The 24,371-nt window shown below is 37.1% G+C and overlaps 1 protein-coding gene across 3 annotated transcripts in view; it reads left to right on the forward strand.

The window, feature by feature from the left end:
• Positions 1-24,371, forward strand: part of ENOX1 (ecto-NOX disulfide-thiol exchanger 1) — a 366,224-nt gene that overhangs the window by 165,594 nt on the left and 176,259 nt on the right. For all 3 annotated transcript variants that reach the window (XM_074299169.1, XM_074299168.1, XM_074299167.1), the window contains 3 exons: positions 3,994-4,167; positions 5,423-5,629; positions 9,744-9,977. In XM_074299169.1, the coding sequence (XP_074155270.1) occupies positions 3,994-4,167; positions 5,423-5,629; positions 9,744-9,977 (615 nt within the window). The remainder of the gene's footprint in view (positions 1-3,993; positions 4,168-5,422; positions 5,630-9,743; positions 9,978-24,371) is intronic.

A 24,371-nucleotide genomic window follows, 5' to 3' on the forward strand; every position in this document is an offset into this window, starting at 1 on the left:
GAGATTATCAGTGGACGTTACTCTGTCTGCCCAGACACTTATAAAACCATAGCTCAGATTTAGAAGGGAACTAAGGGACTGTCTAATCTAACCTGTATCTTAATAAAAGTGCTCACTAAAACATAATTGACAAGTGGTTATCATGTTTTCAAGTCTTTCCTTGAAGAGAATATTGAGAAAACCAGCACTTCTGAAGGCATTTCGTTTCTGATAGCTCCAATTGTGAAGAAATCTTTCCTTATATTTCAAGCCTAAATCTTTTTACCAAATTGTTCCTATTTATTCCCTCTGAGATGAAGCAAAGCAAGTCAAACTCCCCTTTTTTATAAATGCCCTTTAGTATTTTAAGATAGCTATCTCCTCTTCTAAGTCTTCTCCAAGTGAATCATAACCTAGTTTCTTTTGCTGAGGCTCATAGCTATGGTCATCCATCCTTTTACCTTCTTGCCCTATAGAGCTGTAACCAGAAATCAGATACCCAGACAAATATGATAGATTTTTCCCTACTTTAGAAAGCACTCATTTTTCCTGAGGCAGCTTTGCCTTTATCTGAAGGGCCTTGAGATGTGAAGTACACCTATTTTTCTTATAGAAAATTATCTGAAGTACCACACTATCATCACAGCTCCTGGCTACCAAGAAGTTGCTCCTCTTCCCAATGACATATTTAGTTTTTTTTTTCCCACAAATACTGCATTTTCCCCTTAATTGTAAACTGCTGCATGAAGGAAATTCCTCCTCCCAGCATGTCAGCCCTCTGATTCAAAGCTCTAGTCACTCTAACCTAGTTATAATTCTGGCACCTCTCCTTCTTTGAATTTACTCTATCTTGTCAACATCTAGTTTGTTAAATGGTTGTCTAACCACTGTTTTATTGCTTGGTTAATTTCTAGAAGCCACTTGTACTTATCAATTGAAATCCTAATAAGTGCATGCAATACTTTCTATGTGCATTATTCAGTTCAATAAACTATTGGACTCAAGGGGTTTGGTGAAGGAGAACATATGGTTTCCAAGTGCTTTCCCCTTGCTCCTGGAGAAAAGGCATTTCTTGCATTAATGAATAGGGAAGATCTTCCTCAAGAGGCCCCATCTGCTATTAGAGATAGTTCCCATAGAGTCAGACATAGCCTTAATATTAGCAGTTGTTATTTGTCCTTCATTTTTGACAAGAAGTGGTATCTTAATAGGCTGATGTTTTCACTTGCAATTATCTCTTGCTTTAAGGACAAATCTTATCCCACTTTCTTCCTTCTCCGAACAACTTCACGTGATGGGGAGACAGGAAGGAAGGAAGGAAGCATTTATTTATTAAGTGTTCACTGTGTGTTAGGAACTAGCCAAGAGCTTTACAAATATCTCATTTGTTCCTCAAAACAACCCTTTGAAGTGGCTACTATTATTATTCCCATTTTACAGTTGAGGCAACTGAGGCAGACTTGACCAGAGTTGCCTAGCTAGTAAATGACTAAGACTTTAACTTGGGTGTTCCTGAATTGAAACCCAGTGTTCAATCCACCACATCACTTGGCTGCCACCCAAGAATCCCTTATATTGTATAGTGCATTGGCCATGTTTTATTTTTTACTTGAGCTTACAATCATGAGGACCTGTATTAAAAATCTGCCTCATATGCTTCTTAGTTCAAATAAGTCATTTAATCTTTTTATGCCTCCCTCATTTCATCTATGAAAGGAAGCTGTTGGACCCTGTGGGTGTGTAAGGTCTTCTCCAGTTTTAAATCTGAAGCTTGTTTCTTTGACCCTTATTGCCCTCTTGCCCAAGCAAGAATTTCACTCCTCTCTTGAACTTTACAGTTTTCCTGTCTTTATCTTCCTTATACATTTGATTGAAGACAACTATATGGGAGGTGCAAGCATGCTTTACTTTTCAATTCTAATTGGTTGTATCCTGATGACCATGAAGGCTTTGCTAATTGCTAATAAGTGTTCATCCTGGCACCTGTGTAAAATAGGATAAAATTCATTAATTAGCATGATTAGGCCAAATGATCATTAGAGAGAGCTTCCCATGATCCTTCCAGATAAGACATGAGATGGCTGGATCGTCTTTGCATCTTCCTGTCTCCCTCAGAATTCTCAACTTCATATAATCTTGAAATGTTGGCTACGTCTTCCTGGGTCTCTTGATTGTATCTCTCATGCTTTCCTGAGCCTTTGCTTATTATGGAATTTCTTGCTGCCATCTTGGGCCTATAGCGTAGCATATCACAAATATGTCTTGTCCACCTAATATGTAGAATGCAATGCACTAGGCAGTAAGGGGAATTTAGAAATAAATAGACATTTCTTGCTTTTAATGCGCTTCATAAAAGGAAATATACAGCCCAAAGCATGATTAGAACAAAAGAAAGATCTAAGAAAAAAAAAGTACTTTTGAAAACTTTAGGAGGGATAAATCAATAAGCTGGGGGTGGGGGGAGCGAGGTGTGATGCTAGGAAAGTTTCATGACAGACCTGACTCCTGAGTGGGGCTAGGAACCAAGAGGAGGATGTTAATTGGCAAGAGGTGGGATAAAAGGAGGGGACGAGAATCTTATGAACTAATGTTGGGAAGGTAAGTTGGATCAGATTGTGGAAGGTCTTGAGTACCTTAAGTACTTTATTATAGCCTCTAAGCCACAGGGAGCCACTTTAAGACTGCTGAATGGACAGTAAGATTTCCTGGGCCTTGGGAAGAGCTGTTTGTCAATATGGATTGCAAAAGAGGAAAAGTTAAGGTCAGGGTGACTGTTTGGGAGGCTAGTCCCAGTAAAGATGATTAGAGCCATGTAGTAGGGTTCTGATTGAAGAAGAAAGGATGGATTCGAGAGGGACAATTAACAGAACTTAGCAAATGATGAGGTGTAGTGACTGAGAAGTATGGAAGAATCTAGGGTAACCCCAGCATTTCAAGTCTGTGGGAATGTGTACCATCCCTGTAAATAAGTCTTTGGATAGGGAAATACTGTCCGACAATGAGATCAATTTGGGACATTTTGAGTTGGTGCTATACCACAGGTAACTGATGATACAGCACTAGAACTTGGGGGGAAGATGGAGGTGCATTTGAAGATGAACCAGTAAAAGAAAAATAAAGACTGGTATAAGTGAAGGCAAGGATGTATCTGATAGCAGTGGCCAGCAGAACTGTGCCGTAGAAATGTCATGGACATTATGAAGTGAGAGGGGAAAAAACTATTTAAAAGCTTTAGTAACCTTGGAAGAAACGGCAATAGTAAAGTGGAAGGGTCAGTAACCGGATTGCTCGGGTTCGAAGAATAAGTGGTGAGGAAATAAATGGGGGCAGGAGATTTGGTCTAAAACGAGTGCATGAAAGCCATGGAGTGCTGTGAGCTACAAGGAAACAAGCCACTTGTTTCCAGCACAGAGGGGTTTGACAGTCTCTTGACTATGTTATCATAAAGCAGGTGATTGTACGCGAAACTCGGCCAAAATCATTTAGAAAAGAAGGCTACGGTGGCAGAATCGGACTGACAAGGATTTTTAGGCGGCCCTTCATTGCTAAAAGATACTCTTCTCCCATTCTGGGTCACTACCCAATGCAAATAGCATGCAGATGTTCTGAAACAGAAAACTTCGCGGTGCACGGTGTCAAACTTTAATACGCCGCGTTCTGCTTGGTCCTTAATATTTAAGTGACGCAGCATTTCTTTATGGATGGCTCACTATTCTGCATGAGAGAGCACAGAGGTGAGAGGTGGCTAGTTGTTCTGATACCAGATCTCTGGAATGCTTTGCAGTATATCAGTATACATATATATATATATATATATATATATATATATATATATATATATATATATATATATATATATATATATATATATATATATATATATATTTTCCCCCAAAAAAAAACAAGTTCCTGCCCGATAAAGAAAATTGTAAAAGTGAATGTTCTCTATCATCAAAACACTAACAAAATTTATTTGCGTTTTGTAATCTGAGATTTTGAATTCTATCTCTACAGATTCAATCTGCGTGCCAGGCTTTGATCCGAGTCTCAATATGATGACTGGAATCACTCCAATTAATCCAATGATACCAGGCATGGGCTTAGTCCCACCACCACCACCCACAGACATGTCTGTTGTCAAAGAAATAATTCACTGCAAAAGTTGTACGCTCTTTCCTCCAAACCCAAGTAAGTGATACAAGTGAAGATGTATTTACATATTTAAAAAATAAATTCAGAACTAGCTTTGTGCATGTGTCTAAGTCCTGACAAATGTGTCCTCCTCTTGGGCTCATTGTTGCAGACCTGCAAGTTCACGGAGAAGCTGGATCTCCGTATTAGCAGAAACATATGGATGCTGTGGAAGCGGCTTCTGAGTCAAGGAGCTGACTTGATAACAACAGTGATGCTAGCCTAGCACTACATGCAGTTTTGAAAAGGATCAAACATCGTAGGACCCTACGGCCTCCTACAACCATTTGCTGATGCTGTAATACAGTAACATTTAGGGATACAGCCAAGTTAGAAATCTTTTCAACCAAGCTGGAGTCTAGCATTGACTACAAAGCAGTGTGTAATACAACAATGTGAACCTTTCTACCTGTCTTCAGAAGTAGATGGAAAAAAAGATAGTTCAAAATTATTTTTTAGCCCACATCTATGGACATTTCTTCACCAGATTTTGGCAACAAATATTAGATGATTCAAATGGGCCAGATTTTTAAATATACCTATATAAAACTTCAGATAGCATGTGTATGAACTTTAGTAGCACAACCTATTTTTCTGGCTTTGATTTTTTTTTTATTCTTATTAATCAATGTTGGCTATTTTTTAAAACTGGTCTTTTTAGAAAATTGCTTCAGTAATCTGCATATAAACTAGGTAAAATGTTATGACAGTGTGCACTTTATCTTTTATACAGCTTCCCCCAAATTTAATAGTTTGCTCATTTAAATGTAAATAATAAAAAAGTGGTTTCTTTAAGCTCTGGTGTTTCACAGCCAAGTAAGTACTCTGCGAGCTGTTAGGTTATGTTTTCTGTGTTCTGGCTTTCTGTTCCATTATCTGGCAACAAGACAAAGTAGATAACCAGCAGAGGTTTTTCATCATGTTGTCATTTCATCATGTTTTGTACTTCTCTGCTTTCCCCCTCCCTGTTTTCTGAGGTTTCTGTATTATGAAAGAGAAATGAAATTATGCTAACATTTGCTTTATCTTTGCTCATGGACAAGCATGGCCATTCTACATGTAAGAATGAGTCAGGAGGAAGGAAGAGGAGCTTGAAAACAATATAATCCAAGATAAATGTAAATGGGCATCAAACTAGGAAATCTCTTTGGTTTTAAGAAGTTCCAGCTGAGTCTAACTTTTTGCCTACTGAAATGGCTAAAGATAACGTAAATAAGTAAATGACAAAATCGTTGTGCTTTGTTGTGATTAGATCTTCCACCACCTTCCACAAGAGAGAGACCTCCTGGGTGCAAGACCGTGTTTGTGGGAGGATTACCTGAAAATGCTACTGAGGAAATCATTCAAGAAGTCTTTGAGCAGTGTGGCGATATCACAGCCATTCGGAAAAGCAAGAAGAATTTCTGTCATATTCGTTTTGCAGAGGAGTTCATGGTTGATAAAGCCATTTATCTTTCTGGTACTCTGCATTCTATATGTGGTTTAGGGAGGGTTGATGGGGTACATGTTCCTTGTGTTAATATTTGCTGATTCCCTTTGCTTTGCTGAACCAAGAATAGTATTTGGGGACTGGAAAAGAGAAAAGGATATGGGGATGGGGGCGTGCCAGTTGGCCCTGTCTGCCAAAAAAGCACATGTGAAATCTGAACTTACCCCCACTCCTGGAGCAATACGCTACTACGCTGCAATCATACTCCCATCTTATTCTTCCTCATTTCTGCTTCATGTTTATCTAATGGGCTATAGGAAAGCATTATGACAAAATTTGATTCTTATTACTCTTAGTAGATGGGGTTCTCTGGGAGGCAAATTACTTTTACCATAAACTATTTGCCTTTTAAGGAGTAGATTCATCCTTTTGGATGCCAGAAGATGAAAACTGGAGTAATATAATCTTAGAAAATAATTCATGAACTTTAGGTTCAAATTTAATATTATTCAGAGAAGTCTTGAGTGGATTTGGAATCAGGAAGACCCAAGTTCAAATCCCACTTCAGACATTCACTAGCTATATAACCCTACACTAGGCAATTAACCATTTTCTACCTCAGTTTTCTCATCTCTAAAATGGGGATAATAATAGTAACATCCCATATTTATCAAATGATATAATATTTGTAAAATGTTTTACAAACTTTTAAACACTATATAGATTACTCTACCAAATATGTTACTTGGACCCTGAGAAAGTTAATATCTCTGATTTACTTTTTGGAATATATGATCTTTAAGTTCATTGCTAGTTTTGAAGTTAAAATCTGTTTATTAGATGCTGCTTGTAACTTGGTTGGGCAGACCTATTGATCTCTGTGACTTTGGTAGAGCCTTTTTTGTGCAGACTTTTGATGATTTTTGAAAAATATCTAATATATAAGTACTACATTGGTATGTTTATTGAGATTGGCAACAAAGTTTTTACCAAATTAAAAACTGATACCTTGGTACTGATGATGACTTCAAATATTATAATTTTTGAAATGCATGTTGCTGCCATCCCTTCTTACCTTTTTTACCTCTTTCTTTTTTAGTTCTCTAAACATTTTTAACTTGTTTCTCTGTCCTTTTGATTTCTCTTTTCTTCCCACATATGTACGTGTACTTGCCCTTCTGTTTGCTGCCTTCTCAGTTTCTTATTTCCTCCTCCTTCCATCTATTATTTCCTTTCTTTCCCCCTTATAGTTAAGGAAAGTTTATATAATAGTTCCTCTAGGCAGCTCCCCTCGAAACCAAAGGTGGGTCAATTGAGTTGAAGTTAATGAGGAAAGAGGGAAAAACCAGCTGAGAAGCAATATCCAAACATCATTGCCAAATTTCAGCTAATTTCTGCAGGCAGCCCCTAATGGCTATGAAATTCCATCACCAACCCAGAGCCTTGAGTTGATTCCAACACTGCAGAGACTTCCCTATGCTAAATAAAGACATAAAATAAGTCTGAGGTACACTCACTCCAATCAGTTCTTAAAAAGGGGAGCAAAGGAATCTAAAGGCATTCTAAATTATAGTGGAGAACATTGTGCTTTGGATATAGAAGGTAATTAATCAGCATTTATTCAATTTTAAAACACAAGTGACCTCTGTCATTCACTTACTATGCTTATATGGATGAGAACATTTTAAAATATAAGGTTCTGTTGACTGGCAAGTCAGTGAAGCTTTTCATGTACATCCTTCAATTTTTGAGCAGCCTGGCTTGTTTAAAGAAATCTTTGTTCTACTGCCAGCAAACCATGTGACCTTGGGCCCATCACTTAATTTCTCTGGGCCTCAATTGGCTCTTCTGTAAAATGCAGGAGTTTGACTAAGTGATTTCAAAGGCCCCTTTCCAGATCCTAATTTTGATTCAATTATAAAACTGAAAAGCACAAATGAACCAACTCAGTGCCAAATTTAGGTACCTGGCAGAGATTTCCTTCCCCCCCCCCCCATTACTGGGTATTTCTCATTTCTGACAAGACCTCTTCAGTTGCTTACCAAAGTCCCAACCAGCTGACTATGGTGCCCATTTTCTTTTTAATTTGCTGCCTTCTAAAGAGGTAGTGTGCCGACATAACACCTCCAGGATTTTGCCTTTGTGGCTGGATAAAGGGAGCTGTCTAGCCTCTTGCTCAGCTAGAGTAGGAGCCTTGGGGAGATCAAAAATCTAAATTGGGGAGACAGCGAGGAAAAGGTGGCAAGGTGGCAAAGTATTCATGGGAGGTTCCACATGCACAACTGGGAAGCCAGGCTACATTTGGGAACATTTCATATCTGAAGGCCAAGCTAATTTTAGGTTCAGCATTATCAGGGGCCCTTTAAAGCTTCTGGTGACGTTTGGGTGAAAGGGAGCCATGCTTTTTGAACCAGAGACATTTGCAAAACAATCTTCTGAACATGGGCACAGGGGAAGTTTTTTGGCTAGTAATTGAGATTGGACAGCTGGACTGCTCTTAGGGATTCTGGACTGTGCTCAGCTGCTAAGTGTGGTGTGGGAGGTGATTTAAATGGCTGACATTCTTCCTAATTACTTTGCTTTTTTTTTTTTTTTTTTTAAAGACAGTTATCTACAGCAGAGAGAAACTTTTTGCTATAGTATTATATTTTGCATTTTGGTTATCCAGATGGGGGAATCACTTTAAAAAAAAAATTATTGCTTTTTTCTCTATCTTTTCCCTTTTCTTAGGTAATAGTTCACATTGAGGGAAGAAAGAGGTTGAATTTTGTGGGAGAATTCAGTGTGTGAGCTGCATGTTGTTTAAGACTTTTGTGATTCTGAAAAGGTGTGAAATGTCCTTTTTAGGGATATGAGTCTTACCCGAGATGTTCATGTGAATATGAACCCCAGAACACTAAGACCGTGCTCAGATATGTGCTGTGTGATCTCTAAATAGCTGTATTTTTTTTAGAGTTGGGGACATTTGCAGCCCCCCCAGTCTCCTCTCCCTCCTGGATGTGTGTGTACACACACACACACACACACACACACACACACACACACACACACACACACACACACACACACACACATACACACACACACACACATACATACACACACACACACATACACACACATACATACACACACACACACACACACACGATAGACCTGATTTAGTGGGGACCTCAATTTATGTTTTGAAGTCCAGAAATCCCTAAATTGAGCTTCCCTTTTGCATTTGAAGTGAGGCTACCTGGCTGATTTCAGGCTTATTTGTGCTGATTTCTAAGATCAGGTTCCTGCTCTAATCCCTCTAAGTTGGGTAGCTCACAGTAAATCCACTAAAGATTTCCAGGCCCATTTCTTCTATTGCTCAGCTCTGCAGAGCTGATCCAAGCATGGAACTTCTGTGGACTTCAAAGGTTCAGGAGCTATTTATACTGAGCTTCATGCCAGATGATCCTTTGAGGGACCTTTTAGGAAAGCTTTTTGTTAGACCTCCTAGTTGAAGGTAAAAATAAAAAGTTTTTTTTTAAAGTTCCCCCCCCCAAGCACCCCAGAGGATACGTGGAAATAAAGCAGAATTGCCTAAGTGCATTTATAATTGTGGCTTTTGGAATAGCAGAGAGATAATTGCAGCAGGGGCCGCACATGTTTTAGGTCCATGAAGTTATGGCTCAGGGGTCCAAGCACTGTGGAATTTCTGTCATGGTAGATGGTTAAAAATAAAATAGACAGTGGTTTAAGTAAACTTCTTGGAAGCAAGAGGCTGCTCTACATGATATCTGACAATTCTTTCTGCTTATGATGCTATTACCAACTCTGCAAGGTGCTCAGCTTGGGTCTCACCTTCTAGAAGTGGGGAATGTGATAATGGCTCCCCACCCACGTAGCAATACTATATGAAGGCTATAAGCAATATGCCGCTTGTGCTCTAAGGGCCTCAGAAATAAAGTCCTTTGTGATCACTAGAGAGCGTTGATGGTTATTTAACATGTTTGTTCATCGGTTCTAGGTCACCGCATGAGATTATTATTTAACATATTTGTTCATCGGTTCTAGGTCACCGCATGAGATTATTATTTAACATGTTTGTTCATTGGTTCTAGGTCACCGCATGAGATTATTATTTAACATGTTTGTTCATTGGTTCTAGGTTACCGCATGAGATTGGGCTCCAGCACAGACAAAAAGGACTCTGGTCGCCTTCATGTGGATTTTGCTCAGGCCAGGGATGACTTTTATGAATGGGAATGCAAACAGAGGATGCTGGCCAGGGAAGAAAGGCACAGACGCAAATTGGAAGAAGACAGACTTCGTCCTCCCTCCCCTCCGGCAATAATGCATTACTCAGAACACGAAGCCACTTTATTGGCCGAAAAGCTAAAAGGTATTGATTGGCTCCTTCTTTCTTTTCTTCTCCCTTCTTCTTCTTCCTCTTCTTGACCAGTTGATACCACCCAGACATGAGCCCAGTCCTGAACAACTGGTGTCTTGATTCTTCTGCTTTTGTTCCATGCTGAGGAAGGAAGACAAAAAATGTTATTTCCAACATTAGCAAGTGCTATGGGTTTGCCTTCTTGATTAGCTGTAAGCATTTTCCAGACAGGAAGCACACAGAAGAAGCACTGGTGTGCAAAGCAAGCCTCCCTCCTGCTCTCCCCACTCTCAGGGAAGCCTTACTCATTCCTAGAACTCTGACCCAAATTCTTCATGAAAGTGTCGCTCAATGGGAGTTCGCTTTAAGTGGGGAAGAAGCCAAGCCTGTGGTGCTAATGGCTCAGTAAAATGTTGTTATTATTTTTCCTGCTAAGATTTCACTTATCCAGTGGGTCAGGTCACTGTGTTCCTGAAATTTTTAAAAAATTCTTCCTACACAACAATGATTCAACAAGTGCTCCTGGTACTAAACTCCACATCGAGTACAGTGGGGGAGCACCAAAGAAATGTAAAACATAGTCGGGTCCCTTTGAAAATAAAAAGACTTGATTTAAAATAAAAGGAAATAATTAGAAAGTAAGATTCGGCTCCAGAAGACTAAATGGAGAGGATGCTCTGTGGGGCTCACAGTAAGTGCACAAGGAGAGGGTAGTTAGAACAGTATTGGGAAGTCTCATGGAGGACAACTTAAGCTGGTCATTGAAGGATGATAAGAAGAAAGAAGAAAAGATTGGGATTGGAAGAAAAAAGGCATTCCAAAAAGGGTTGGTGTGCAGATAGAGGAAAGAGCCCTAGATTTTTTATCTTTGTTTTATTTTTTTTTGGCTGAGGCAATTGGGGTTAAGTGACTTGCCCAGGGTCACACAGCCAGGAAGTGTTAAGTGTCTGAGACCAGATTTGAACTCGGGTCCTCCTGAATTCAAGGCTGGTGCTCTACCCACTGCGCCACCTAGCTGCTCCAAGAGCCCTAGATTTTGAAGTCAAAAGATCAAGACTTAGATCCAAGCTCCTCTCCCTTTCAGAGTTTGGTGAGAATCAAGTGAGATGATATTCATTTCGTACAGTAATTGATATATCAGTGTTTCTTCTCTTCACTCCCTTCCCTTCTAGGTGTAAATCCAGTAAGCCTAGGATCTTCCCATTTTTGCTTTTCTAATTCAGAAACCCAAAGTGAGAAATTGTCTTTGGCTAGAGAGGGTGGAATTGAGCCTGGGCTCAACTGAGGTACAAAGCAGAGAGTGTGTCTGTGAATCTTAAGAGAGAGCACAGTGTGGACCCGAGGCATTTCTTAATAGCTAAGGAAAACTGTCATTAACCCTGGTCGGTGATTTCTTATTATTTTGGAAACCTGAGAAATTCTGATTATTTGTCCTCGATAGATGCTCTGATGAGATCTCAGTCAGTCTCTTGTTTACATGTGGACAATCTCCATGCACATTATTGGAGGTAATATTTCCTGACTTAATATCTGTGCTTTTAGGATCACAGGCCTCATTGTGATTAGAACATTCCTGAGCTTACTCAGGACTAGATTAAAATATAATTGGGAAATATTTATCAAAATAAATAAAATAGAATCTAAAAAAAAATCTGTGCATTTAGAATCACACTTCAGAGGAACAGTAGCTGTGAGGCTTCCCTAACAAGTATTTTTAGATCATTAAAATACTCTTTTAAATATTTGTTTTAATTGACCAAAATCTGTCTTGTTATTTCCCACTTTACCTTTATCTCCAAATGAGAACACAAGAAAAACGAAATCTGTTACGAAATTGTAGTTAATCCAAACAAATTTCCACATTGTCTATGTCCAAAAAAGATGTAGAGATTAGTTTGTTTTTTGTTTTTTTTTAAAGATCACTTAGGTTCAAACATCTTCTCTGTCTTTTTTTTTTTTTTTTCTTTTTTTTTTTTTTTTTGGCAAGAAGGGTGTGTATCCAGATACTTCCTGTCCAAGACTGGCGAAAGCCCTCATGGACAGCTGTGTTGGCTTCCCAGGGAAAAAACAGGTTGCATTCAGAGCCTGAGGTTTTAAGGGCTCTCCAGGACTCACTGTTCTAACCTCAGAGGACATGGGTTCAAATACCACTTGGACTTTTAGTTACTTGTTCCCATATACAAGTTACTTACCCTTGCTAGATCTATTCCTTCAGCTATCAAGTGAGAGTTCAAGTCTGAACTTTCTGGAGTCCCTTGATCCTAAGAAGGGCCTTTAAGGAGACTGTAAGCAGACATTGGAGATCTCAGAGAAAGTCAATAAAAGCACCACTATTTCACGTTGGAATACTGTCATGAGGAGGGGGAGGAATGACATGGATGCAACAAACTCATCCCAGTCAGAAATACTTCAGTGTGAGTTTTTGTGTACTGGATTTAAAAAAAAAAAAACAAAAAAAAAACAAAAAAAAAACATCCTTGACTCAGCAAACATCCCAAATTTATAGCTTCGGATGCAGTATACACTTATAATCTACACAACAGACTTTGTATTCATGCATGTCCACACCAGGAGTGATAGCTTGGAAAACCACTTCTCACAACTAGGTTCTTTTCAGTCTTGGTTTAAATTGCTGGGAGGAAACAAAAATGAGTGTATCTTTTTTTCCATGACCTCCTTCATTTGGGTATTACACCCAAGCTGAATCCTTCTTCTGCCCAGTGCCATTTTAGACAAACAGATGATAAGTTTCCAAGGGAGCAGAACTGCCTTCGTCTTTTTAGGGCATAGCAAATTGGGAACTGAATTTGGTAATGCAATTTGCAAGGCTTGCCATTTCCAAACTATATATTTGTATAGATCAGTATAATTTGCAGAACTCCGAAGCTGTACCTTTGCCAAGTGATCCCTTGAGAAGAGAACAGATTGGAAATTTAAATAGATGGAAGATACAGTAGGCTGAACTGACTGGGGATACATCTTAGGTAAGAGTCAGGTAATATCGAGCCTGACAATTTGAGCCCATGTGCTGAGCGTGGAATATAAACAGCAGTTAATTGCTTAGGAAATTGGCCGGATCACTGAGAGGAAACCCACCTACCTTTCCTTATAATATGCAGAACCAGATGATGAGAGCTGGGGTAACTGCTTCCCCAAAGATGGTTTTAGTGATATGGGGATGTTTAATGTAGTCAAGATTCAAGGTGAAAAGAAGCCTAAGTAGAATCTGCAGAGCACCTAATTGGATTTGGATTCTCCCCCTTGAAAAGAGGAAGATTTTAAACAGAGTTAAAGGGTGCTCTCCTAGCACCAGTTAGCTGTAAGGAACATTTTTTCATTACTATCTTTATTTTAATTTTTTTTTTCAAAATCTACTTTCATTCATTTTCTATCTGCATTTTTCTTATTGGCATCCATTGTGACCCTGTACCCCCGGCCATAAATGCTGACCAGAAACAGTTGCAAAAATATGATTTCCCAACGATGACAGGTGTTAAAAAAATTCTCATCACTCAGTGATAGGGTAACCCAGTCCAACAGAGGCCTAGCTGACTAGGCCAAAAGCAAACATATTTATTATTTGCATGTCTCAGAATCACCCGATCTTCCTTATGTTGATACAGATTTTTAAAAAATTAATGGAAACCCAGATGATTAAATTGACAGTGTTTTAAGACCATTTCACTTAATGAAGACTGACTGTAAAGCAATTGCTTATGGACCTAAAAGTTTACAGCATGGCTTTGAGAAAGAGAGAAAGAGCTCAATAACAGCATAATTACACTTTATTGGAAACAGTGGTACCAGCCAGATGAGATAATGAATTTCTGTGTGTCTAACACAAAACATCCACCCCTGGAGGAGAAGCCCCTGTTTGGAGTGTAGAAGGAAGGAAGAGATTGATTAGACAGTGAGGAAAGATTATAGTACTAATTCATTGGGGATTTCTTTTAGTAAGAGCATTTATTTTTTCCCCCCTTTTGGAAAGCTTCAACTAATCTTTCATTACTTAAAGTGGAGAGTTTCTTTCTGAAATAGGTGTAGTTCTAACAGATCATTAAATCTTAAGCCGGGAGTCTTAAGTTTTCCTGGCATTGCCCTTGGGATTATTACTTGATATGTTATCTAGATTTCAGGAGCCTGAATCAGACCAGTAGTAATCCTCAGAGAATTGCTCTAATTTGCATCTCATGTGACAGTCTGATCCTTCCAGATTCAAGGAAGGAAAAATATGGTTGAAGGTGTTTTATGGAAATTTCTGTCCATATTTATGTAAAAATAAACACCCCCATACTCCTGCCATTCCGCTGCCAAGAGAAAAAGGAAAGAAACAGGGGAATAATGCTCTTTGAAAGTAAGTGCTTCAAGCTACATTAACCTTCATAGAAGAAAGAAGAGGCCATTTTGAATGAAATATATTTGTCAGCCTAGAAAATCTAACAATTTTCCGTTTTCTCATCCTTTGAGGAATACAAATCATAGCATCTCAGTTTGAAGAGACCTCAAAGATTATATGATTTAGATCTAGGAAAGACCTAGGCTAGTCCACACTCCTACTATATGTATGGATAAACTGAATTTCAGAAAGGAAAATGACTGGTCCAAAGTCATACAGATAAGTAACAGATTTAGTGTGTAAATCTTCAGATTCTAAATCACTGTCTCTTTTTCCTGTATCTCACTTGCCCAGAATGTCTAGAGCCAAGGTTCAGAGGAGGCTAGCCCAAGGAATAAGTACACAAGTAAATTTGAACCTCAACACTGGGAAATGAATGTAAACTGTTATTTTTACCTTCTGAATCCAATTCTTCCTGTGCAACAAAAAATTCGGTTCTACACACATATATTGTCTCTAAATTATACTGTAATATATTTAACATATATAAGACTGCTTGCCATCTGGGGGAGGGGGTTGGGGGAGGAAGGGAAAAAATCTGAATAGAAGTAAGTGCAAGGGATAATGTTGTAAAAAATTACCCATGCATATGTACTGTCAAAAATGTTATAATTATAAAATAAAATAAAAAATTAAAAAACAAAACAAAAAAAAAACAAAAAAAAAAAAATTTGAACCTCAAACCGCTGACTTCAAATTTGTCACCTTGATATTAGGCTGTTCCATAACTGGAATTACCTTTTCACCTTCAGTTGAGCAGCAGATAATTTGGATAACATATCAATTGAGAGCTCAGTTGACTCTCTAGATGCTCAGTGAAAATTCCTTGAAGCAGTAGCAGCCTTTCCAGGCCATTACCAGTAGCTCCAAGGTCAGTCTGGTGAGAAGGTGGTGGTGGTTTTGAAAGCCATTCCTTACCCTGTTCCTAAATTTTACATCCCATCCAAAGCTAGAAGGAAGTCAGAGTGACTGGTACTAAGAGACATTTGTGTATATGTATTTACAGGACCCTTTGAAAAGAAAATAATATGATAAAAATTAGCTCATATTCATAGAAGTAGGACTTTCAGATTGAGAAAGGTCCTTCCCTACTTCTGTCCCATGAGGTAGATTATTATATAACTATTACTTATATTATGCAGATGAAAAAACTATTACCTCTGAACCTAGGAGAAGCCCATGATTATCCCAAAGTTATTTTCACTATTTTTATTGTTATTCAGTTGTTTTCAGTTGTCTGACTCTTCATGACCCTGTTTGGGGTTTTCTTGGCAGGATACTGGAATGGTTTGCCATTTCCTATTCCAGTTTTTATATTTGAGGAAACCGAGGCAAACAGGGTGGAGTGACTTGCCCAAAATCACAGACCTAATAAGTACCTGGGGTCAGATTTGAACATAGGAAGATGAGCCTTCTGACTTCAGGCCTGCACTTTATCACTGGGCCACCTCCCTTCCCAAATGAGCTACTAAATGGCTCCAATATATCTCTTCAAATTCCACATCCATTGAATACTCTTTCCAGATCACCAAGTACCAGCCTTCCTGGTTTCCACAATCCAAAGGGATTTGTATAATGCCCACTGGAGCATTTTATCTTCTGTGTTTTTTCTTCAGATAAACAAAGGCACCCCAAACAAACCCTGGCAGTCTTATTTTTCACACATAGCACTAGTCAGGAAAAAGCTGACTTTGAGTAGCTGTGGAACTAGGAATGTGTTGAATCAACACCAACAGGATGGAGAACTCAGATTGTTATATTTTAAATGCGAACATTTACCCTCAAAAATTAATCTTTACAGATCAATTTATTGTGTTATTGATTGCCTAGTTCAGGGTTTCTTAAATTTTTCCACTTCTGTCTATTTTTGTCCCCCAAAATTTTACATGACCCCAGAGAGAGAGATAAAATAGGTATGCAAATAAAATATTCACTGATACTAAATCATTAAAAAAATTTATTTTAAAACAATTCTTTGATATATGCATAATTTTACAATTTATTAAAGATGAAAGAAAATTTGCATACTAATGAGATGGCTGTACTTGCTTATTTTTACATTAAGAATTAAATCTTGGTGGGATATTTGATATCTTTAACTGTTGCCAAATTTTTCTTTTTATTTGACCTACAACCCACAGTTTAAGAAGCTTTGATCTAGAATATAACCAGTGTTGATAATCAGATTAAAGTGTGTGTATGTTTCTCTCTCTCCTTCCCCAAACCTAGTTGTTTAAACATTTACCAGCACACACCTATATTGTTCTGTGAATAGTGTTTGAGCTCAGTACAAGTGCAATAGAAGAGGAAAGGGAGAGGGAATAAGCATTTATTAAGTGCCTACTAGGTGCCAGGCACTGGTCTAATCCATTTCCAGGTGTTATCTCACTTGATCCATTTAGATTTCATTAGCTTATAAACTCCTTGCTAACAAAGACTGTTTTGTATGTCTAGCTCTTAGCACAGTGTCTGGCATCTAGTAGGCACTTAATAAATGTTGATTGGTTGATCCTTATAGCACTTCTATGAGCCCCATTTTACAGCAGAGGAAACTGAGGCATATTGGTTAAATGCTTGTCTCTGTATCCAGAGTCACACAGCTAGTTTCTGAGGCTGTGTCTTCCAACCCCAGGTCCAACACTGCTCTCTACCATCTAGCACGCTAAGTAAAGGTTCAGGGAATAAAGTTGTCACCAAATTGGAGTGCTGGTGACTGTAGGTTAATATTCCTGATGATAACTGGTGTTTATATAGCATTTAAATGTTTTCAAAGTGTTTTAAATCCATTGTATCTTTAAAACCTCACCTTGTTAACTATATATTAATTTGTCCATGCTTGCTTTCTGTTGGCTCAGGCAGTTTCCAAAATAAGCATTTCTAGTTACTCTTCAATGGAAATGTGGGGGAAAGAGGAAGAAAGAGTACCTAGATAGAGCCAAAAAACCTCAAAAAAAAAAATAAAATAAAAAAAGAAAAGAAAAAAAGCATGTGAGATAGTTGGTGAATGAACTAAAATTGTCTAAGCCTCCTCAGGCATTATAGTTATGTGGAATGGTGCCAGGGAATGGGAGGCTCCTCTGTGTAGAAAGGAAGTGAGGGATTGAAATAAAAGAAGAAATCGGCTTTGAGCCAAAAAGGACTTTAGAGATCACATAATCCAACCAGTTATTTCACAGATAAGGAAACTGAGACCGAGATCAGGGAAGCAATTTGCCCAGGATCAAACATCTAGCAAAATCATTATTTGACTGAAATTGGGGATTGAAAACTAGATTTTCTGACTTTTAAGTCTAGTGTTCTTTCTACTCTATCAACCTGGTTGTGTTGATAAGAAAACTAGCATCTGGGAGTAACCCAAACATACACACACACACTTAACACTTGTTATATAACCTTGATCCCATGAATCTCAGTCTACAAGTTCCCCTCCTGACAATATTCTGTGTTTTGTTCATTGTTCACATTTCCTTTAGTCTACACTTGACATTTTGCCTTGTATCTTTCTAGGTTTATCAAATAATTTTGTGTACTATAATGAATAGTGTGTTAGTTATATATCCCAATGGACTACAAGTTCCATAAAGATAGGGTTTGTGTCTTATTTAAATTCTGGATTTCTTTTTTCTTCCCCAATGTTTGAACAATACTCTGCTTCATAAATGAATAAATATAGGAAGTCTTTAAAAAAAAAAAAAGTCTTGTTTATTTCCAGTTAATTAGGCAATGTTGAGTGATCTTTGCTAATTAAATGTATTTCTGGAATTCTTAGCTTCTCCCCAGGATTATCCTAACAGGGAAACGCAGAATCCTTGAGGTGAAGGGAACTTGAGAAATCACCTAACTCCTTAGTCACAATAGGAATCTTCTGTTTTTTAAACTAAACCTATTCATTTCCTTTAGTAGTTCCTTTTATGTTACAGGCTCAACTGTTTTTGTTATTCTGGTTGCCCAATGCAGGACACAACCCATTGGGTTAGTGGATCCATAGCTTCCATGTGTCTGTGATCTTATTGATGGGGGTTTGGCTCAGATCACAATATCTTCTCATTCTTTGCTGTTGTTTTTTTCATGGTCATGTATAGATTCTCTAGTGGGGACCTTTCCAACATGCTGGAGAAGGTTTTTTTTTGTTTTTTACTTTTGGAGCACTAGGGTCGTTTATCAGTTCTCCCTTACTCCTATGACATGACCAACCCACCTTCTTTTATGATCTTTTTTCATAAATTGTGTGCAATGGTTCCTTGGTTCATTAAAGATAGTACATTAAAGTTCAACAGGGGCTTTGTCGTGGCGTGGGTTCTTAACCTGCCTCAACCACTCTGCCCAACTTTACCCTCTTAAGTGCCATTTTTAGTTTTCCATGTAGTTCACCAGTTCCTGAATTATTACATCCTAGAAGTCTTTCTATTTATTCATAATGACAGAAATCTAGAAACCTTGTTCCATGATAAATCTCTTTGTGCTCTTTCAACTACTTATATTTTTTAATGTTCTTGAGATGATATGGCTTGTTTGATTCTCACATTTCATACCTTCTTTAGATTTATTTTTACTTTCATTGGTTTCACTATTATTGATAATGATATTGTAATTTTTCAGCATATATCTTAAAAGTTAGTATGTCATATGTCATATGTCCCCCTTGGATGACGTGGTTTCTGGGCCTTTTTTATAGTGATTGGTTTTTATATTGAATAAACTTTTAATAGGGAATAATGATAATAAAGATCATTATCTTTGGCTTTTGGGTTTTTCCCCCCATTTCTCAATTGTTATCAGTGGCTTATTTGACTAGACCAAGTTGAAAATGTTATGATTTTTCATAATATTTTCTTATCTTTAACTTTTTAAAAATTTCATGTTTACATTTGTCTTTATAAAATTAATTAATGTATTACTTGTATACATGTATAACTTTCAAATCAATAGCTAGTAATTTATCACCTATTAAGAAATAATCCACTTCATCATTTTTGTTTGCATGTATATTTGTTAGCCATTGTTGTTATTCATTGATTTTAGTCATATCCAATTCTTTCTGACCTTAGAGTTTTCTGGGCATCAACACAGGAGTAGTTTGCCATTTCCTTCTCCACATCATTTTACATATGAAGAAATGGAAGCAAACATGGTTAGATGGCTTACCTAGGCTGACACAGCTAGTAAGTGTCTGAGGCCAGATTTGAACTCATGAAAATGAGTCTTCCTTCCAAGTCTAGTACTCTATCCACTGCTCAACCTAGCTGTCCATGTTAGCCATACACTTTCCCAGCTCTGACTAGAAAAAATATTCTTGGGATTGGCCTATTACTGATTAATTTCTTTAATCTCACAAACTTGAGCCTTGTTTTATAGCATATATTTCTCTGTCTTTTTTTGAATTCAAATCACTGCATACCAAAGTGTGTTCTGTCAAGTTCTTGACAAGGTCTTAGAAGTTTTCTACCTTTTCACCCTTTGGAACAGATATTGATGCATAAGATGCAATCATTTTATGCTGATTCTTTTGCTTCCTGCAAATGACTAAGTGTCTCATAGAATTGTGGTTCTGGTTTGGGCCACATGATGAAACCAGTTTCACCAATACTTTTGTTTCCCTCTTCAAGAAGAGTTTTAACCTGTGAGCAATCCTTTCCTTTAATTACAGCTGTCTTTTGTCAATATACCTCTTATAAGATAATGAACTGATAGTGTTCCAAATGTCTCATCAGTTCAGTCTAATGATATAATTGTCTTTCACTTTTTTTGATACCATTCTTCCTTATTGATGCTAAAATCTCAATCATTTTTGTCAAACGTAACACAAAATACTGAAGTTAGAAGAACATCTAAGGCTATTTTTATCCCATCCATTCCTGATCAATAATTTCTCTCCATTATACTTTCTAAGCCTTTGACTATAGACCTCAAATAATTCCTCCTAAGGAATCCCTTTCTACTTTTAGATAACTCTAACTGTTGAAAAGTTTTTTCTTAGTTCTAAATCTTCTTCTTTGCAATTTTCTTGAAATTATTTCCAGTTTTGCCATCTGGATTCAAGAATAACCAGTTTAATCCTTTTTTGTTTAACCATGTGATAGCCCTTTACATATATGAAAATACCACTTAGATCTCCTCCAAGTTTTATATCTATCTATCCATCTATCCATCTATCCATATATATATATATATATATTTAAGATAGTGCTCACAACTGTACAAAATACTCTGGATGTTACTTGACTAGGGCAGAGTACAGAAGGACTATCACCTTCATATTTCTGAACATCATCTCTCTCAATGTAGAATAAGACTTCTTCATTAGCTTTCTTAACTGCCATATCTTACACTCAAATCAATCATCTGGAACAAGAAGTCACTAAATAATAACAATTGCTATTTTAGCAGGGATAGTTCTGTTTTATTAACAAGGAACTGAGGCCCGGAAATTTGTGACTTTCTCATGTTCTCACAATTTTCAGGGACTAGACTCAAATTCAAGTCTTTCTGACTTCCACCTGCATCACGACATCAGCTTTGCCTTGCTGCTTCTCATCACATAACCCAGAGATCCTTTATGAGTAAACTGCTCTCTAGTTGTGCTTTCTCTTCTTGCCCCCAACCTCATACTTATGAAATTGACCTTTTTAATGCAAATTTGACTCTTTGAATCTATTGTATTTCATTTTACTGGATTTGATCAAGTGTTTTAACTCTCAAGACTATTTACAAATCCAGATTTTCTTATGTATTATATATCTTTCTGGCTTTATGTAATTTCCAGATTTGATTAACATATATTTTTATTCATTCGTTTATAAAAATGTGAAATAGAGCAGGAATACCCAGTTTCTTCTTGTTCTATGAGTTTTTTAAAGGCTAGAAACTTGAAAACAAATCTATAGAAGTGAAACAGGATATGTGTTTTACCTGAATAAGTGTATTTAGTATTGGAGATATGAATAATTTTTCAGATATCATACTAAAGTTCTGGAAATTTTTTCACAATATGCTATATTTCTTTCATTGGGAGTGTGTTCCATCTTATGTTAGCTATGTTATATACCCATATCCTTTTTTACCAGGATGGCATTAAGTCTTTTAAAGACTGCGCTTTGAGCTCAGCTAGTCAACTAATTCCAAATTTCCTATCTCTTCATTTTCTTATTAGAATAGCATGAGATAATTTTTGAGAAGCTTATCTAAAATCTAGGTAGTTTATATCAACAGAATATTCATTCTTCTACAAGCTTAATATACACCAGATACTTCACTAGTCTTTTAATGACTGTGCTTTGGGCTCAGCTAGTCAAACTAAATTCTACACTATGTATTTCCTTTCTCTTAATTTTCTCATTACAATAGCATGAGATAATTTTGGAAAGGCTCATCTAAAATCTAGATAATTTATATCAAGAACATATTCACTCTTCTACCAGTTTAATACCACTGACGACAATAATAATAACAATAACAATAACAAGAAGGGTAGGACAAGATGTATGGCAGTGGTTCTTTCTTAAGAAAAAAAGAGGGAGAGTAAATGCCTTACAGATATCCACTGCAACTGTAGTTTGACTTCAGATAGAAAATTCCAGGTGTGGGTGGAGATGTCTTGTCATTGTTCTTTTTATTCTATATTTTGTCTAACTCAAATACATATATATATATATATATATATTATATGACATATGTTTATATATTAAGCTCATAAATATTTGAGTCAGACAGAATTATTAAAATTACTGAAACATAATAGAAACTTATTAGATACCTCCTGTGTCAGAACACTACTAAGTGCTACAGGAGATACAGACTCTAGACAGAATATTGCTTCTGATCTCATGACACTTACTCTAGTAAGCTACCACAACCAAAACCTGGAATGAGAACATCAAATGATCAATGTTTCAGAGCTACACAATAAAGTATCTGGGGAAGTCTGAGAAGAAAAGTTGTTACAAAGGAAATTCATGGAAGATTTTGTGAAAAAAATTAATATTGAAAGTTTAGAAAATAGACAGGGAATCAGAAAGAGTAGGAATAAAGACTATTTCAGGTGTTTGTCAAGCTGACAGAGGTGGCAGCTAGGTGGCGAAGTGGATAGAGCACCATCCCTGAAGTCAGGAGGACCCAAGTTCAAATCTGATCTCAGACACTTAACACTAACTGGCTGTGTGACCCTGGGCAAGTCACTTAATCCCAGCCCGGGGGAGGGAGGGGAAGCTGATAGAAAAGTTTGTTTGGTCAATTTTCATTTCACTTGGGCTAGAATTGTAGAATACTTTCAAAGCAGAGGGAAAGACCAGAACGACATCCCACAATGTTTGGTGTAGGAGAATCTTGAACTTGCTCCCTGGCCAGAATTTCCCACCCCCTGCTTAACCACTGTTGAGAGGCAGCATATTGTGATTGGCTGAGCAAGAAAACAAATTGCTTTCCATTCCTCTCTAGGGGATGGTCAAATAGGGCAGAATCCCTTCTGTTCCCAGGCTGTAGAATTTATTTACTTTTTTACTTTATTACATGAAAAGGAGCATACAGATGGCAGAATCATGAACGCTGCTTCATGACATTGGCTCATAAGCCAAGCCAAACACTGGGTTTCTATGGCAATAGATATAAATTTGTTTTAAATATGAAGAAAGATGACATAGTGATTCTCAACTATCCAGATAAAAGCTCCTCCCTAGAAAATTAAAAACAAGTAAATAACTTAAATGAAAAAGGATCCAAATAGCCAGAAATTAAAAAAAAAAAAATGAGTGTACATTTGGTGGGTTTATCATCAATGGCTACATTATATATACTGGTTATAGTCATTATTCCTTACTAGTTTAAGTTGTGACTATTCCAAAATGATTTTGAGGGATGACTCCAACGGCTGAGAATTCCTGTTTGCCATACAATTTCCTCCATTTTTATAGCATATCAGTCATCCCCTCAAAGGCCTGAAAGGGTAAGGGGAAAAAGGAAGGAAAAAAGAAGAAGCTCAGGTAAATTAATATAACAACTATAGTTGTCTCAAATTTTTCTCACTCAATTTTATTTAGCAGTCACTTATTAACTTAGAATCAAGGAATTGATCACAATAAAAATAAAGATTAAGATATGGAAGGGAGTGCCAGTAAGCAATTAGTAGATTTAAATTTATTCTGGGAAATCTATTTTCAAGTTATCTTTTTGCACTGAAGGAAGATGTTTATGTCAGCTCAGGGTACTCACTGTATTAATTATTTTAAAACGCTTCCTTTTTCCTTTTGAAATTAGTTCTTAAAACTAACCACTTTTGACTGATTCGGAAAGAAAAGTATCTTGGTACAACTGTGTGATTGATTTAAGAAGACATCTAAAATTCCCTACTCACCTTCTGGTTGTCAGCAGGCGCTGCTAGTATTTAAAATACTTTTGATGTAACTTAAAACCCAGTGGACCAAAGGAACAATATGGAGTTTTTAAAAAGTTGTTGCATTGCTGCTTTCTCCTACAATTGTAGGACTCTATTAAAATGTCTGGCCCAGGAAGCCAGTCAACATAACACTGAAGAAGTAAATGATAAAGTCTTCATCTTCAAAGAATCCAGGGATGGGTTATACAAGATTGCTAACTACTAATCTGTATTTCATACTAGAATAAGAAATTATGCTATGCTATACTGTACTGTAAGAAAAATAGCATTTATAAAGCGCCTAAGGTTTGCAAAAACACTTTACATATGTTCTATCATTTGACTCCCATGATAATTTGTTATTGGATTATTATTGTTCCTATTTTATAAGTAAAAAACTAAAATTGAGAGAAATTGAGGGCTTTCCTGGGGTTATACAGTTATCTCAGTTGGGATTCAGATTTGATCTTCCTGTTTCCCAGTCCAATATCCTTTTCATTACACCAAATGTTTTCAAATGTGTGTGTACATGTAAGAGAGTGAGAGATATGACAATCTAGTGAAGTTTATAGACATATGAGAATTTTTAAATGTTTAAAATAAAATACAAAGGATGATAAGGGGAACCTGATTATTTTGAAAT

This window comes from Sminthopsis crassicaudata, chromosome 3 (assembly GCF_048593235.1).
Source record: "Sminthopsis crassicaudata isolate SCR6 chromosome 3, ASM4859323v1, whole genome shotgun sequence".
In the NCBI taxonomy this organism is placed as follows: domain Eukaryota; kingdom Metazoa; phylum Chordata; class Mammalia; order Dasyuromorphia; family Dasyuridae; genus Sminthopsis; species Sminthopsis crassicaudata.